The 19,311-nt window shown below is 33.2% G+C and overlaps 1 protein-coding gene across 2 annotated transcripts; it reads right to left on the reverse strand.

Moving 5' to 3' along the window:
* Nucleotides 1-422: 422 nt before the first annotated feature.
* LOC126810964 (sal-like protein 1) lies at nt 423-18,433 on the reverse strand. 2 transcript variants are annotated; one of them, XM_050536421.2, is made up of 4 exons: nt 18,384-18,433; nt 10,391-11,017; nt 9,295-9,688; nt 423-6,791 (listed from the first exon to the last, which is right to left on the reverse strand). In XM_050536421.2, exons 2-4 carry the CDS (start codon nt 10,835-10,837, stop codon nt 6,169-6,171), a joined length of 1,464 nt encoding a protein of 487 aa, XP_050392378.1. In that variant the 5' UTR covers nt 10,838-11,017; nt 18,384-18,433; the 3' UTR covers nt 423-6,168. The 2 variants fall into 2 exon arrangements, with proteins under 2 accessions (XP_050392378.1, XP_050392369.1); XM_050536412.2 differs by having other exon boundaries at nt 18,292-18,425.
* Nucleotides 18,434-19,311: the final 878 nt, after the last annotated feature.

Here is a 19,311-nt window from a genome sequence, read left to right on the forward strand (position 1 = left end):
AACCACATTTCAATGCAGCCGTATAATAATCCAAATAAATACGAAGATCATAATTAATATGGATTCATTTAGACAGTGCGATGAATGTAGTAAAGCAAATATGGTCAAACATTTCTGAATATGACTCAATCTTATTAGATGCAAGCTCGTGTCTTTTCTCAGATAGGAGAGAGTGGATGACTGAATGGTTACCGCGTGCGCGTTCGCTGCATTGCATCATTAGGTCCGTCATTGAGTCAACTGGCATGGTTTTGATTCCCCGGTTTACGTGACAAGGAGTAGGGTCGCCTGTCCAACCTTGTGGGTTTTCTCCGGTTCCTCCGGTTTCTTCCCACTGCTAAAGACCCCTACCACAAGTGAAATGCTATGGCCCACAAACCTTTTTAATTCTGCATTCATTCTAAACACATCAAACCAAAAATCCCGAATTGTTTGGGGTTTGTTTTTTTTTCATGAAATTTATTCAATATATAATTAATTTATAATTTCATCATAAAAACATTGAAGATAGACAATTCATAGACATTAATACAGAATATGAAAGCAGAGAAAAGATTATAGAAATATGTGTACGAAATAAATTTCTTGAAATCATCAGAAACCTGTTTTCAAAATAAAAGCAAGAAATATGTGTGAGAAATAAATTTCTTGAAATAATCAGGAATCTGTTTTCAAAGTAAAGGCAATAACAAAAGTGTAAAAGCATGCACCTGAAAGAGACAGCGTTTCAAGTTATGTTTTACAGATAACCTGACAAGTAAAATGCATAAATATATGCAGGATGTGACGTAGACTGACCTTATGGGCGTGTTCACAGTGTACATATTGCCTGTTGATTACACACAGCTGACAGACACAGATTACAAAGATGCACGCCAACTTAACCCAAACCCTAGAATTTCATTGGTTCATATCACTTTCTCACAACAACCAAATGTCATTTGACTTGATTATGATATAATATGGCACCAATCCATAAATTGTGTAATCAAGCCAATGGCAAATTTTTTAAAGAAGTAACCTAACCTAGAAACACATATTTCAAATAGAAATGTATGAAAACTGTCAACATATCTGCTATCAGATACATAAAACACCGAAATACACTCCTACATTGTATATAATTACATTATAATTTTATAGATAATTTATTCATTACAATGTATTATTGTAGATAACATAAAAGTTTTTAGAGATAATTACAATGTATTATTGTAAATAGTTTAAAAGTAATTACATTGTAATTTTATAGATAATTTAGACATCATTACAATGTGTGTTTATAGTCAATTTAAAAGCCATTACAATGCATAATTGTTGATAATCATTAAAGTGTTTTATTGTAGATAAAACAAGTCATAACATTGTATTATTGTAGATAATTTAGAAGTCATTACAATGTATTATAATAGATAATTTAAAATTCATTACAGTGTTTTATTATAGATTACAATGTAATAGTTTGTATTTTTAGAAGTCATTACAAATTAATAGTTTGTAGATACATGAAATTTAAAAGTCATTACAATGATTTATTTCATAGATAATTTAAAAGTTTTTACAATGTAATAATGCAGATAATTTATAAATTGTCATATACACTACATCATATAAATATAGAGACTAGATCACAGGCCTGATGTTCAACTCTTGCATTTCTGTTTAAAAAAAAATTGAATTCAACCCAATCTGAATTTCTATAAATTTTATTGTTTATAATTACGAATTTTGATATTTTAAAATTGAAATATTTAAGTCAGTACATGTAATACATTTATCCATTATTTTCCTTTATTTTCAATCTGATCTTGAAGCATCTAAACCGAACATATGATCCTAAGTTATTAGGATACAAATATATCATACACTTGCTGCATTTAAAGGAGATGGTTGAACTATTTTTATTTTCTTACCAGAACCAACTTTAATAAACATTTTTAAATATTTTGTTGGAATATCGAAAAAGATGGACCTTTGTTTTTTCTTTATTACCATACAAAGCACTATTCAAAAATTTTAATTTATACTATATAACATGACTAACCAAAATAATAAAAAGTAATCAAAAATATCAAAAATTTCATTGAAATTATTCTATCGATTATGTTAATATCACACATTGTCATAAAAAGTTTTTAAACAAATTTGTCATGGATTGGAGTATTACAATATAAGCATACATCAACATCATTACTTTTGTTACCACCATGACAGGTAGAATGGTTTTATATTCCCGGTACGTAGTTTATACATTAATAAACAAGAAAACTTCTAATAAACATTCTAATAATATTGAATTAATTAAACTAAACATCAATCAGGGGATGTTCTTAATTTTTACTTTAATTATAAAAATTCTTATTCGTTAAGATATATTAAAAGTAAACATACCCCCACCCCCCTCCCACTGATCTCAATTTTATTCCTTAAGTCTTCTATATTGTAACTAATGAGCAACATATTGACATTAGAGGGTAAACTATATCTTATTCAGCTCTTTAAATTTTCATAACAGAATTTGTGTTTTCGGGTGTTAAACATAAGAGAGTTTGGGGTTTTTTTTTAAAATAATGTAACAGAAAAAAAACAGAAGTTTTATAGTTGACAAAATCTTCAAACCAAGATTTTTAAAGATAAAATATATCAAAATGAAATAAGTTACTTCGTGAAGAAATAAGCAACAACAATAAACAAAATTACTCACAAAAATATGACTAGATATGAGTTTATAAAATGATGAAAAACTAACATGCATATAATTAATATACCTCTTGTATCAATAACCAACTCTAATTAACTCTCTAACATAATTAAATAAAAAAAAGATATAATAATTTAAGGCAAATAAATAAAGATGAATTGTAATTTATTAACTGACCAAAAGAAAATGTCATGTGTAGTGGGTACCATGTATATGGCAGAGTACATTTATACTTTTGGACCACCAGAACCACTTCTCATCTGAGGACTTCACATAGCTTACAATACAAATGTTTGTATTGATAATTACACTGAACAGTGGCTTAATCTTTCTTAATCTTTTACATTTTCAAAACAAATGTACATTATTTAACACGTATTTTCAAAGTAATTTTTATTTGCATTTAGAAACTCTTAAAAAAAAAATTTTTTTGTGTGGGGGCTATACATCTTTAAATATCACCTAAAACCTCTAAAACGCATGCACATGCAGAATCACATGCAGTATAACAAACATATATTATTATATCTATGTATATATCAGCACTCAACAAATTATATATATTATATGTATGTACCAACAATCATGAGTATATTTCAGTTTACTATCACTCTTACAAAACAACTAAAACAATTACAAAGAGCTCATCTTCAAAACAATTACAATGCAAGATACTGGAGAAACCAGAAAGCCAGAAGTAGTGATGGATATAGCATGCACATGATAGAGTCATTCGGCAAACCTCAGCAGACTCCAGTACCCTACATCTAGCTTCAGCTATATGACGAGGTCCGCCATTTGAACTACTTTCAAGTTCCAGGATTACCAACGGGGTTGCCCATGATGACTACTTTGAAGAATACTTTATCAAACAAAGAATTCAAATTCAAAGTCTGAAGCTGTTTTTCTTTCAAGTTTATCCGAAAATTCTACACACTCTTCTAATGGCACAATTGTTAGAACTTCTTTCTAAAAGCAGCACATTTACTTAATAAGTAAACTGGTGCCGCATCGCAATTGTATAGGCGTAGGTACATATCACTTACCATCATACAGCCGAGGCTAGATGAAGGGTACCAGAATTTGCTGAGGTTTGCCGAGTGATGATAGAGTATGTTATCTTTTGTTGAATACCCAATATCACATCGTGAGTATGGAGTTCACGAAGAAACGTTTTTATAACATCTTATTCACGCTTTACAAATAAAGACGTTCGAAAGGATGTTTACAAGTTTTCGGAAGAGCTCTTTATATTAAACTCAATTATTTTTGAGATGACGTACAAAACATTAATAAAAAAACATAGTTCATAAGCCACGTTTTATTCTTAACTACATTTAGGTAACTTAAAATATTTCTTTCAGTGCTTTATTTCAAATTTTTGTTGTTTTTCTTTTTTACTTAAGTTGTTATCTTTTCAGTTTTTATGCTATTCATTTTCTGCTCTATCAAGTTTTATCCTATTCATTTTCTTTTTGGTCAAGGTATAATCCTTTTCTTGTGTTTTTTTTAAAAAAAAAAATCAAATCAAAGAACAGACGACATAAACCAGCACTTAGTTTTCGAGACCATCATCCAACCACATTTTAAAATAAATTTCAACTTCATATAAACCCCAAAAATAAATAAGTATAATAAATGTAAACAAATTAGCACAAAACATTCAAGTATTCAACAAACAAATTTTTCTTTTTAACAAAAGAAAGAAAACAACACCAGAAAACAATTCTCTCATATCACAAAACCCCAGTGTAGTCGCAGAAAAATACAAATCATTCTTCTCTTTAGTTTAGAAACATTTCCACAATGCTGGAGTTTTCCAAACAAAATAATATATAAATCTTAATTTTAATAAATATTGTGAGAATTCTGATTTTATCACTAGATGTAGTTCGTCTACTCTGTAACAGGGGCCGTATTCACGAAAACTTAAACTAAGATATAATCGAAATTTTAATAAATACTGCAACTTCATTGGATATATGCAAATTGATTTTACTGGTCAGCCAATCAAATTGCAGTATTTCTTAAAATTTCGATTGTATCTTAGTTTAAATTTTCGTGAATAAGGGCCCTGGTTTTACATTTATCCTTGTCGGTTTCAAATGACCTTCGGTCCAAGTCACAATGCGTTAATAAAACTACAAATGGGTTGTACTCTAATGTATGTTAATTAGATTATTAAAATACATAACTACCATTTAGAGAAACATTGTCTATTCTGCAGGAATTCCACAAAATTTGTATTGAAAATAAGATTAATATGCTGTTCAAAAAATAGATTTAAAAAAAATATGGTCATGTAGTTTAAACAATAAATAGGGAGACATGCATACAATCACTAAAAATAAAAACTAGCTTATAGCATGCAATATCTAATAAATAATAATAATAATAATAATTCTATATACAGATAGACTTTTCTTATGTCATAATATCTAGCCCATAGGCCTTTTTTAAATATAAAATACAGTTTGGCTAACATGTCCTCAACCTAAATTACATCTCTGCAACCAGAATTTATTTTGAATGATCCACCATTTATCAAGCAAAATTAAGCATTATCAACCTCTTGGTAATATGAAGATTGATTTAATATTTAACATGTGAATCCCAAACCTTGAAATGAGTATATTTATAAAATGACTAAAAGGTATAAGAGATGAAACCACGCCCTACGAAAAAATAATGGAAAATACTGGTATTTGAGAAATTTGTACAAACGACTAAACAGTCTTTTATAAGATGAATGGAAAATGGCATCCTGTCCTGCACTTTATAATAATTACCCATGGTTCAATGTAGTAACTCGGAAAGCGTCAGGTCCTGGGCCTAGTTCCTAGAAAAATCGTGCCCAGCTGATCTCCCAAGTAATGTACATACTACATCAGACACATATCTTGGTTTCTGGGCAAAAATTGTTGAAAAATTACCATTTATGTTTCTATGACATGATTTTCAAATACACAGGATGCATTTCTATTAACTTTTTATTACTGAGCCATATTTCGACTAGGCTGCGCAACGATAAAGACTAGGGAAGAATAGTCAAAACATGGCTCGGTAATAAGAAATTGAGTCCTGTGACTTTATCTCCAGTTCAAGTTCTAAATGCGAATGATTTGAGTCGGCAAGTTTGTTTAATATAACATAATAATAGTTCGGCATGATCGATTTCTCAAAAAATAAAAACAAAATTTGAATCTAAAACTACATAATATCTTTAACTATATTTATCAATAACTTAATATCCATTCTTTATGACAACAAATCTTATTTTTTTTAAAAAAAGAGAAAAATCTGACTAGAAATTTTGTCCCCAGAAAATGGCGTTCTTTTTAATTTAAAAAGACTGACATTGGAATTAGGAACCTCTGTTTTTATTGACTACCTCAAAAAAAAAAATAATTGTTCAGTATCCCCGGAATATAATTCTATTTTTAGTTTTTGAGAAACAGATTTCTAAATTAAATATTTATGTAATTCGACTCGCCTAACGATGAATCTAGGTGCCACACAATGTGGGCCATAAATTCCAGACGATTTCCCAGTCGCTTTAAACATTTTTTACACTTAAAAGGGTCGGTTTCATCTGCCGAGTGTAAACTCATATGAAGCATGCTCATAGAACTGTCCTCAAACCAAATGCAGCAATGGTTACATCGCGTCATGCGCTTGCCATAAAAAAATCCTGCAGTTTGACCCAAGACTGGTGTTGCGGATCCTAAATTACTTGTAATATTATTAACAGAGCTGTTTGATGCAGACGTCAAGGATGATTTTCGGTGACTGGGCTGATAAAGGCGTGGGGCTAATCTCTTGTGTTCAACTTTAGGTATAACTGATTGGAAAATATGGCGGTCGTCGGTCTCTGGCATGCCTTCTCCGTCGTCTTTTCCATTGACTAGGTCTCCATTAAAATCAGGACTATTAGAGTTATCTTCCCTCCTATCATCATCATCTTCGTTGGACTGAATGACGATCATCTTGTCCCGGTCTCCTCCATCTGCCATGCTTTCCGAGTTGCCTTCATCCATATAATTATTGCTACTGGCCCCAGCCAATGAATAATAACTAGAAATTGACATGCCTGTGAAAAAAAAAAAAAAAAAATAAGCTTGCTAGGCAATGAAACATATGTCCAAAGCAGCTTGGTTGTAGGTAACGGGAGCATTTACAAAAGCAACAACCCATGAAGTAAGCTTAATTATCAGAATTAATTATAATTTGATTGACATCCAGGTCTTCCTATTATTAGTGCTAACGTTTATAATACCAGCGGCTGCCAGGCAGTACATGTATACGCCCACATTTTCGAGAGATGGATAGAAAACAAGCTAAACGAAAGTGATTTTTCCTACAATCAAGGGCCATAATTCAGGAAATCACAATTGGATATGCGCAAATATCGAAAGGAACCAAGATCTTTGAGTTATAAACTTACATTTCAAGTTTCAACAAAATCGGATAAAAATTGTGACCTCTATAGGGTCCACAACCTTGATATACCATATTTTTACGCTATTTGAGAACAAGGGGCGGCCATTTTGTCTGTCAGTTTTGGGCCAATTTTCACGAAATTCAAACTCAGTCATCCTTAGGGTGTAACGGTGACATAATAATACGTTTTTTTAAATCGGATAAAAATTATGACCTCTATAGGGTCCACAAGCTAAAATGTGATTTTTCGTACAATCAGGGGCTATAATTCAGGAAGTTACGGTCCGATATGCGTGAATATCGAAATGAACCGAGATCTTTGGGTTATAAACTTACATTTCAAGTTTCAACAAAATCGGATAAAAATTGTGACCTCTATAGGGTCCACAACCTTGATATACCATATTTTTACGCTATTTGAGAACGAACGGCGGCCATTTTGTCTGTCAGTTTTGGGCCGATTTTCACGAAATTGGAACTTGACCATCCTTAGGGTTTAACGGTGATATAATAATACGTATTTTTAAATCGGATAAAAATTATGACATCTATAGGGTCCACAAGCCAAAAAACGTGTTTTTACGTACAATAAGGGGCCATAATTCAGGAAGTTACGGTCCGATAGGCGCGAATATCGAAAGGAACCGAGATCTTTGGGTTATAAACCTGCAATGCAAGTTTCAACAAAATCGGATAAAAATTGTGACCTCTACAGTGTTCACAAGCCAAAAACGTGATTTTTCGTACAATCAGGGGCCATAATCCATGAAGTTACTGACCGATAGATGCCAATATCGAAAGGAACCGAGATCTTAGGGTGATAAACCTATATTTCAAGTTTCATTGAAATCGGATAAAAATTGTGACCTGTAGACTGTTCACAAACAATTGTGGACGGACGGACGGACAGGAGCGACGACAATATATGTCCACATGAAAATGTGGGCGTATAATAAAACATGTACATGTACTCAGATAATCTCTTTAGCTCATGAACATAAACACTGCATATAAATTCTTTTTAAATTGACCAAGGAGAATAACTAAGCAAAAATTGTTAAAAAATCAATAGGCTTCTTAATCTTATGAACAAAATCACTATATAAATTTATTTGCTGATAACTTTAACCTCTAGAGGATAACGAATAAACAGGAGTAACAACAATATACAACCACATTAAAGGATCTTCAGTTGATATTAGAAAGTCAATTACATTTGTTATGTTATACATATGTATGGACTGATAGAATTCAAATCAAGAACAACCAAATGCCAGAACTGACAATGAATTTTTGAAGAATCAATTCTCATCTTCTGGGAATCAATGTTCAGAATAAATATTACTTCTTAATGAAAACTTGTTTGACAATAATACTGATGATATCAATTTGTCAATAAAATTGCCAGTTTTTCTGCGCATGATCCAGCTTTAGAAACTAATTATATAAATAAAATGAAATGAAATGGGGTTTAACGTCCTACTGTTCTGCTCAAAACTGGGCTAATGAAGACGGGCATACTCCATACAGTGTGCTATGAGGGAAATTTTGCCTGGACAGCAGCACTACAGCCTACTCGTACATCGAATTACAACAGTCAAGGAATGTTTTACGTGCAAGCCAATGTGTACACGGGACACATTGGTTTTTCGTCCCATCCAAATGACTAGACAGCTGTCCTTGTCAGACCCTCCGTCCTGCATATCACTGACAAGGGAGAATCATGTCGGAAAATCTGAATGAACTTTCTCAGCCAATGCAGGGATCGAACACCCGACCTCCAGGCTAGAGCATGCCAGCGTCTTTTCCACTTAGCCACCGTGACCCCCAATTATATAAATCAAACCACTGATGAAAACAAAGTTGTGATCAGTCATTTGGTAGTGCAGAGTACATGTTGTAGCGAAGTATTGATGAAAACTAAACTGTGATTGGACGAAATCATCAAAATGTCTGCTGTCAGATAATTTGTCTGTACATGTTGCGAAATATTATAAACAGAACTTCAGTGGAAGCGGACGTTACATAAAGCTATTTTACAAGTACATGTAGCATTATCAAAAGTACCTTGCCACGAGAGAAAAGAATCAACTATGCTTTTTTTACCTCAGACCAGATATCAATCAAATAAAACCAACCAATAAAAAACCTACCTGAATTGTCCATGTCGTTATTTCCTTCTATAACGACATCATTATCATTATTTATGAGAATATTTGAATAATCCATATCACCATGTTCCTTTTTAATATTCAAAAGATTAATAACTGCAGGGTTGTTGCTTTCTTTTCTTACAAAACCATCCAAGGACTCTTTGACATCTGGCTGCGGTCCTAAACCAAACTTTGCTATCCCGTTAACAGGCTCACAGTCAGTTTTTGTCGCCTCAGGATCAAACTTAACAGCAATTTTTTCTCCATTTTGGTTTGTGACTATCATATCCTCATGGGTACCTTTATGGGTTAATAGTTTAGTTCCGCAGTCAAAGGCCTCACCACATCTATTGCATGTATAAATCTGAGATAGACCATGGCTCTTCAAGTGAACCTAAAAAAAAATAAGGCACATTTCTCTGTATTTGGGAAAACCAAATTAAAATACACAAATTGAAAAAGAGAGTTGTCTCCCTTGTAACCCTAATCTTTGCAGATGAGACAGAAAACAGTGTTGGTCAGGAACCTAAAAATTTTCATGATCAGTTATTGCTAAAAACAAGTATGATTGCTGATAAAAATATCAGACTAGTTGAATAACACGATAAACATTTCTTTTTCACAACCTGGGGGATTGGGTGACCGGGTGTTAGACACTGTTAGATCATAAGGTCTGTCATTGAGTCATTAATTGGCATGGTTCCAATTCTCCGCTTGTACGCGACAACAAGTAAGGTTACCTGTATAATCTTGTGGGTGTTCCCGGGTCCTCCTGTTTCCTCCCACAGCTTATGAATTATTGAAATAAAATTAAACCCCATGTTAGTATCACAAAATGACCTAGTTTGTGTTGAGTGGCTGTTAAACCCCCATTTCTCTCTCTCTTTTTCACAAGAAATACTCTTATTTCTAAGATTACAAATTAATAATAATGCTGTGTTATTAAATGATAATTTAACCAGCATTGCAAACAGTGATTTACAAACAAAAATGGTTAGATGGGAAAGTGAGGGAGCAGTGTGAGTCAGATATTTATTTTTTTCCAACAACAGCGCGGCGATAAATATTGTAAGATAAGCTTCTAGGTTTCTCTTACCTGTAGCGTTTGTCGTCGCATAAACTTCATTCCACACATCCGGCAGACGTTCTTCTGTCGCTGGGGCATGTGCACTTTAAGATGTTGTTTAACGTGATCAGAACGGGTGAACCGTTTGCCACAGATGGAGCAGGCATAAGGGCGTTCTCCTGAGTGCACTCTGACATGTCGTTGGAGCTTGGATGGGGTGCTGTACATTTTTCCACACACATAACACACATGGGGAGGTTTCTCGCTGAAATGTGTCTGACAATGGACCTGCATCTCCTCCATATTGTCAAACTGCCGTCCACAAAATCGACACAGATTGAAGCAACTTGCTGTCAATTTGATAGGAGTTTTTGATTTTCTTTTTGAAGGCTCTGATGAATTCATGTTTGCTTTCAAACTCGGCAACTCCGAATCCTTTAAAACTGTTGGCTCTGAATTCTTTGCCTCGGAATCCATGTTTTCTTCTGTTTTGCTTTTTTTTTTAAAACATCTGTTAGTTTGTTAATAAATAAATAATTCGAATAAATAAATAGATAAATAATAAGTTTCTTGGCACATTTGGTGATAAATCACTCTAACGTTGTTTCTTATGTCATGACATCCATGGCTTCATTGTTTCTTGTTCTTCATGACTGTCTGAAAATAAATAAAATGAATAAGATTAAATGGATGTCACAAATCAGATCGGGCCAGCCGTGGCTGAATAGTTGACAACAGACCTCTCAACTAAACCGTTCAAATCCCTGCATGGGCTGGGTAAAACCTGTGGGATATCTTAAGCCCGATTCTGGGATGGTGCTAGTTTGGCTGATAAGGAAAGTAGGCCTTGTCCACTCGTGTGCACATTGGTGTGGGTGGACATTATGAAATGGAATGGGGTTTAACTTCACACTGTACTGCTCCAATTTTTATACTTTCGATGGCCTACACTACATAAGATCTGACCGGTTGTACTGGACGGTCGTGTCAGGGGTCATACAAGCGGCTTTTGACCCTATGGCATCAGACATTGATTAATCAATCAACATTGATGTTTCGAGTGGTTTACCCACAGTTCCGTGAATCGCACACCAAGAGCTCTCCGTAACAGACTGTTTCATTGGCTAATCCCTCACTTCAACTAGAACACCAGTAATATGACAACTCTTCCAGAACCTAGTGTAGACAAGTAAAATGAAATTTTAAACTATAAAAAATAAAACGAAATAGGATCTGTGTTTTAATCAGATTGACCAAATATAGACTCAACACAGCCGTAATTGTGACTTAAGAAGTTTGTTGAATCTCTGTCTAGAACAATCTGACGGTTTTCAGCAAGCTTCATCAAATTCTGGTCATCCAGCTCGTTTTGCACATGGCCAAAAAATAACATTTTAAAAGAATTGCACACAACAAAGAATAGATGAGATAAGATGTAAAAAAGAATGGTGGAAGTAGATTTAAAGATATGCATAAGTAGACATTTTTAATTTCTATTATGCATAAAGCAGGACTGTGTGAAAAGATTTACATGTACGTAACATCTGCTTCCCAGGGGCAGATCCAGGAAGTTTTGACAGGGGGGGGGGGGGGTGCCAGGTCCCTGTTAAGGTAATACGACAATTGACAAGGCATCGTCTCCAAATTCCGTAAGCATACATACACACAGAGCTTGTTAATGAAAAACATCCAACACCCTGTTTGATATCAATTTTTATAATGAATTAATAGGATCACATTGTGATTCAATTTCATTGATGCAAAGCATTAATTGTGATATCACACATGTCTATGAATACCCACCCAATCCAACCATCTGATGATAAAGGATAAAGCACATGACCGTTACAATTTTTTTTATGTAGCTGAGCAGGGTTGACCCCCTAACGCCCCCCCCCCCCTCTGGATCTGCCCCTGCTTCCACCAGGGTGTTATCATTGAAAATAAGCAGTACTGTATTTGACAAGCTATTTATAGCAAAAAATAAGGAAATTAACTCAATTGTTTATGAGGAACTTCCTAGCTAAAACTAGCTGGTCAGAATAATGAATATGTTAATTATATGTGGAAATGATCATTCATATTCTATTTTTATTCAGTTGTGCGTGTTTCCAATTTTTAATAATTATGCAATACTGAGAAATATTTTATCTGTGAGAGATTATGCAATACTGAGAAATATTTTATCTGTGAGAGATATCATCTGTACACAATGGGTTGTATATTCAGTCTGGTTTGTAATTGAACAACTCACTTCTACTTACATTCTACTTTTGGGGGAAGACTCGAATTAAATTTTAACATCAAAACAATAACAAAAAATTATAGGCCATCCGAAGGGAAATGAAATGGGATTTATTGCCCTATTGTTCTGCTCCGACTGGGCTAATGTAGACTGGTATGTCATACAGTGGGCAATGAGGAAAATTTGCCTGGACACCAGCACTATGTCCTACTGATATCGAACTCCAACTCTTTTACATGCATGACAATATACACAGGACTTTGGTTTTCCATTCCATCCAAATGACTATTAAACTGTATTGAATAGACAATGGATGCCCAAACAAGGAGTATACTATAACAAACCTTATTACAGACAACTAATCTCCAAGCTGTTTTTAAAGGAGCTAAATCGCTAATATTTGGGACCTAGAAATTGACACAAATTGGTCGCAACACATATAATAATGTAATATGAATGTATATAAACTGATTTACATTTAAATTTTTCTGTTTTTACTGTAATTTTAAATCAGTTCTGTTCGGCAAAATATGCTAGAAATCTCAATAGAGAAGTGGTGATCTCTAGCGTCAGGTTATTCCAGTCTACACCGATAGTATTTATTGCGCATGCTCTTCAGATAAGAATAGGGTGTCACTGTTTGACATGACTTGTGAAATATTGTCTAGCCTCGTTCTTGTTACAAATGGCTCTGAAACGCATTATTATACACGATTCATGTACCAATGGTAAAATGTTTATTTTGTCTTAAATATTGGATATCAGAAGCCCATCTTTTTCAGGTAAGATCACAACATTAATGTTGATTTAAATTGACAAATAACTTGTGTTATCAATGTCGACGACTTTGGATGATATTGAGTTAGAGATATAGCTACTTTAATTGTTTTGTACATGTTCTCAGATTTCTAATTATGCAATACATTGTAAAAACATACTTATGGAAGAACAATTACTGGTTTATTTAGGCAACATTTCGAAGGGTATTCTCTAAACGTTTTCAAGCAGAACATTGAGAGAATATTCTTAGAAACGTCGCCTGAAAACTTTGAGAGAATACTCTTCCAAATGTCGCATGAAAACGTCGAGACAATACTCTTTGTCGCCTAAAAATCAGTAGCTATTCTTCCATAAGTATGTGTTAGTTATAGTTTAATGCTCTTTCCAGTTACTAAATACCTCTAAAAAATCAAACTATTGTACTACTGAGAAATACATGTATTCGGTCTGAAATAGAGTATAAGTAACCTAAGGCCAAGAAAAAAATACTTGTGTGTACGGTCATAGGCGTACGAGCTGGGGGGGCTGGGGCAGCCCCCCCCCCCATTTTGGGCACCAAATGCTGGGAAAATTTGGGCACACAATTGTACTTTGTAAAAGTTGTATAAAAAAATATTGTGTTCTTGAATGCGTCCAATTTAACAGCGAATTTAAATTCAGAGTGTCTATAGTTAGGCAATTAAATAGAAATCTTAAGACTCGAACCCTCTATTGTTTGGAGTACAGTAAGCCACAAATTACAGTTACATAAACAACTGTTTTTAGTTGTGTATATTACAAGTAAATAAAATTTAGTTCTCTTTTATTGATGATTTAGAAATTAAGAACTTATTCATCGCAAAAGAGATATTATGATTATTATGTAACATACTAAGAACCTAACTACATTTTTGGGGCACCAACCACCACCGCCCCCCCCAATAAAAAATTTCCCAGTACGCCTATGTGTACAGTTTCTTGGCAAACAAAAATAGGGAGGGTTGATCGGAATTTTTTTCTTTCAGGGAGTTTATATTATTTATTTCCTAGCAATTCTAGCTTAAGTACGGAGTAAGGCTCTTGAAAATTCTCTTGAAATATGTTGTAAATTGTCCACAGAAAACCATGCCAAGATCAAATGAAAGTGCCTGGGAAATGCGGATAACAAAATTAGGGTCGAAGATTTTGAGTACGAAAAAAAATAGAGTTTGTAGGGTAACCGTAAACACAGGTTTTTTTCATTTTAGCCTAATAGACAGAGAGAGAGAAATGCCAAATGGGGTTTAATGTCCACTTGACACAAACTAGGTCATTTTAGGACTAACATATGGTTCAATTCTATTTCAATAGGGACTTTAGCAGTGGGAATAAACCGGAGGACCGCAGAAAACCCAAATGGTTGGACAGGTGACTCTACTCCTGTCTTGTACATGTACAACAGGGTAACCAATTTTGGCCTAATAGGCTCAAGAATAGCTATAGGTAATCAAACCCCCACTTGCACGTAAACCAACATTTTGATCCCATAGGTTTCATCAATGTTCGGGCATTAAGGAAATGAAATGGGGTTTAATGTCCAACTTTTCTGTTCCATCCGGGCTAAAGAAGACGGACAGAATGCATTGGTCTAAATTTTATAAATGAATAATAATTTTTTTTTTTTCTCCAACTATTTCATTCTTAATTGCCAAAATCCCCTTCACTAGGCAAGACACAAAAACACAATCACTATGTAGCCTAACACAAAAACACAATCACTAATTATGTAAAAATAATCTACATTAAAAAAAAGAAAATTTTGCATTGCAATGCGTATACTACCAAAACATGATGTAATACTGTACAGAATGCTGTGTAAACAAAAAAAAAAAACCCAAGAGACTGGGAAATCCCAAAATTTCTCATACATTACATAACACTATATGATGATATTAATTATGATATCCTTTTTGTCATGAAACTACATATTTTTTCGTATTTACTTGTAAATTTACTGCCCTTATAAAATCATCAAATTTCAGTACATGTAATAAGAGATCATGATTTTTTGCATGTTTGAGTATAGTAAGTACTGCTGGTGATACTACAGAATTAAAAAGAATTTAAAAGAAATAGAAACTAAATATTATTATTATATTAAATACTATCAGTACAAAAATCTATAATTCCTATTGTGAAAAAAATATAAAAAAACCCATTTAGTTCAGTATTTTACTTACATAATCTTACCTTTTAAAACCTAATCCAACCCAACGTTAAATGTCCAAAATTTAAAATACTTCTCTCTATGATGCTTCCTGAACCTCAGACTTCAGCGATTATTCTACAAACTATTTAAAAAACAGTGCTGTTTGCAATAGAAATGCCTTTTCTCTCTAATAAGGAAAGGTTTCAACAGGGAACTCAGTCATAGGGGAAAATTATTGGGGAAAACCAAAAACAATGAATTTAGGTCATGTGATTTCAACAAAATGAGCCCAAAATATTACACAATTTAAAGGTGCACAATGTGTCAGAGAAAGTTATTGGGGAAAACTAAAATAATCATTTTAGATGATGTGATTTTATCATAATAGGTATAATAAATGAGCATTTTAATATAATGCTTGGCAGACATCATCTTCAATAGAAGTCTTCATCTCGCTTTAACTCTGTACATCTTATCAAGCTCTTCACGTAATACTCAGTACTAACTTAGATTGGGTACTGACCCAGTCTGAGAGTGAGAGCCTATCAGATTCCTCGATCATCACGAATACCAAGTCCTGCGCTTTCCAGATAAAATGTTTACCTCTTATAATCAAGTTGCAAAGTTCAAGGTTCGTTCAATGTCAAGCCTTCTGTTTGATTTGAATGTGTTGTGTCACAAACTCCAACTGCAAAGCAATGTAACAACGTCTAGATGTTGTAAAACTTGCGGCCGTTGCTTCAGGAGCATGGGCAGACATATTTTCATTATAGTATTTATCCATATAAGTAATTCTTAGAACAAAATATTATAATTTGTAATTTAAAATAAAATGTACAGTTACAGCTATAGTCATATTCAGACACTAATCTCCTACAATATTTTAAATGTATTCATTGTTTTTAAAATCTTTATCTTTTATCAACAGAAGTAATATTGTATAGTTGTCTTAATAGTCCCACTAGCCTGGAGGTCGTGTGTATGATCCCTGCACTGGCCGAGAAAGTTCAACAGGATTTTTCGATGTGGTTTCCCCATGTCAGTGGTGCAGGACAAATGGCCTGACAAGGACAGCTGTCTTGTCGTTTGGATGGGATGAAAAACCGAGGTCCCGTGTACACATTGGCATGCACATAAAAGATCCCTTGGCAGTTGGAATTCGATATAAGAGTAGGCCATAGAGCCGCTGCCCGAGCAAAATTTCCCTTATAACACACTGTATGGTGTATATACCAGTCTTCATTAGGCCTAGTTGGAGCAGAACAGAAGGACATTAAACCCCACTTCATTTTATTTCATTTTAACAGTACAGTATTTACTAGGCTCCAAGCCTTCTTCTACACACTTATAGTACAGTATTTATCTGTTGTCTTTATTTACCATTTTAATTAACTGTTTAGTTTAAGTCACTAGTAGCAACATCATATTGTGCACTAAATTCAACTTAAACTTTAAGTTTCAGCTATTAGACATTATAGTCATGTAAATTATACCCAAATTCATTATCAGTTAATATATCTATCTGATCAAAACTATACTTTTAGTTGCAGGTACAAAGCTGAAAAAGTTTAATTACAAATTCAATGTACCAGTACCTGACATTTTGTCAAGTATAACTAAAATCTTTATTTCAATGCCTATATTATATGACAGTTTGCAAAACAAGTATTTTTTTTTTCATTTTGAGCACAAAATTATTTAATAAAATTCTCAAATGAATAAGATTTTTAAACAAAACTTGCAACACAACTGGAACGATAATTAAAAATATAAATTCTTAAACATATCAATCAATCTATCACTATCAGTATTGTTTTTGTCTAAAGACAAGAGTAATTATTATTTTGCCTTGGTATGATCAGTACATTTGTTTTAGTATTTCAGAAATTTAATTTTACTGAATGCATTGTGAGGTATGGAATTAATAAATAACATTTGATTTATTTGTCTCATTGGGCAAATATATTTTTGACAAATAGGCCCAAATATTAAATAGATCTAGTTACACAAAATATTTTTCTGGTTATAAATAAATAAATCTGAATTTGTTTATAAATATTAGATTGATTAGTAATATTATTATATGATTTTATTTATTATTTATAAATTTACTGAAAATGTTATATTATAATCTAAACAACAATAACCGCTCCCTGTGAAATCCCGTTACAAGTACCTGCTAGCACGAGCAACTAATTCGTCTGCTCGCGAGGCGAGACTTCCTTAACGTGAAATTCTTCCTCGAAATATGGGCTTCAAATACTTATTACTGCATGTGAAAGCTATTTATTAAGGTACCGAAACATCATATATTTAACCAAACCATTAATTTATCTATATATCGAGGGTATTTTGTCAAAAATAAACTTTACTCGGGTTCTTTCACCCCTAGGGGCCATCGATACTAGCGCCATCTTTCGGCTGCTACGTGGAGAATAAATTAACTAAGTACCCTTAAATCCCTTTTGGGTTTTTAATGATTAAATGCAATAAGTACTTCACAAATGAACCCTTTGGCTAGTAAAATAGGTTCATCTAAAAGGCATATACAAAAAGAAATAACAATAAAAACTGAACATAAGTCGAAACGAAGGGTTCGAGCGCTCGCCCTAAATTGTGTACCGAATCGAAAAGGTCACTCAGTGAGGGATCGTAAGCAAACATACGGAGAATTTGCACAGAGTTATGCGACTGCTGCCTTATTCTAGCGAGTTTAGGACTAAAATATGAAAAACTTACATTTAAGAATAGATATCCAGCATCGATTTGACCTAAAAGCTAAACTAAAAGTAGTGTATCGAACATTTTAAGAGTCGAAAACCAAAACCTACCAGTACAGTTTCCTTCTTTGCTCTCCGCCCACCCAAATTAGGTAGTGTCGAAAAGGGAGACAAGCGCTGTAGTTATTTAGGGAGAAATTCTTATTTAGGGATAACTAAATTTTGTGTTGATTTTATGAGTTCTATTTCGTGGAAATATACTTTCTCCAAACTTATGCATTAGAAAAATGTTAACCATTGAATGATCCCGGGTTCTAAAAATAGTCCATACTCAACAGATATCAATTGTTATTGAAAAAAAACAGGATATCAAAGCAGCATGATTTCTTTTATTTACTTTTTATAGCTCTCAATTTCAATATTGTTTACACTTGATACCACTTCTCATTTGGGGAGTTCAAATAGATGGTTTTGAATATTTTCTGACCAAGAATATAATATAAATGAAATTAGCCATTCTCTCAGGCTTTATATTGTCAAAAGAAAAAAAAAAAGAAAAAGGCTATTTTTTTTTTTATTATTTTTTTTTTTCTTTGTGAGGGGATCCGATGGGGAAATTTTTGTAATTTTTTTTTTTTTCAATAGATTAAAAGAAAATCCTGCACTGCTCGTTACGTTCTGTAATAGTAAATGGGTGAGGAATTGGGTGGATCTAACAGTTAATTATATATTTTGACATTCGATTCTCCCGATATTATTTTGGTTGATTAAATTAATTACAACATGGCAACCAAAATTGGGTAATAAAAAAACTTGATTACATAATATTAACGACATAATTACACGAGGGCATGGCTGATGATAATAATATTATTAGGCCTATTATTCATATTGTGAATCACCGAACTATGATACAGGTTTTTGGTATTTTTCTTATCGTTAATATAAAATGCATAGACTAACTGAATATCAATCGGCATTCCTCGATAAATTCCGACAATTTCCGGCTGTATGTTTATTCGATATTATACTGTAGGGT

The sequence above is a fragment of the Patella vulgata genome, chromosome 1, assembly GCF_932274485.2.
Source record: "Patella vulgata chromosome 1, xgPatVulg1.2, whole genome shotgun sequence".
NCBI classification, from domain to species: domain Eukaryota; kingdom Metazoa; phylum Mollusca; class Gastropoda; family Patellidae; genus Patella; species Patella vulgata.

Bases quoted from the DNA above. Each gene is read 5' to 3' on its own strand.
- LOC126810964 (XM_050536421.2), bottom strand. From the start codon at position 10,837: ATGGATTCCGAGGCAAAGAATTCAGAGCCAACAGTTTTAAAGGATTCG. The intron at 9,689-10,390 runs GTAAGAGAAACC...ATTTTTTTTTAG, and splicing joins TGCGACGACAAACGCTACAG to GTTCACTTGAAGAGCCATGG. The intron at 6,792-9,294 runs GTAGGTTTTTTA...TTTTTTTCACAG, and splicing joins TAACGACATGGACAATTCAG to GCATGTCAATTTCTAGTTAT.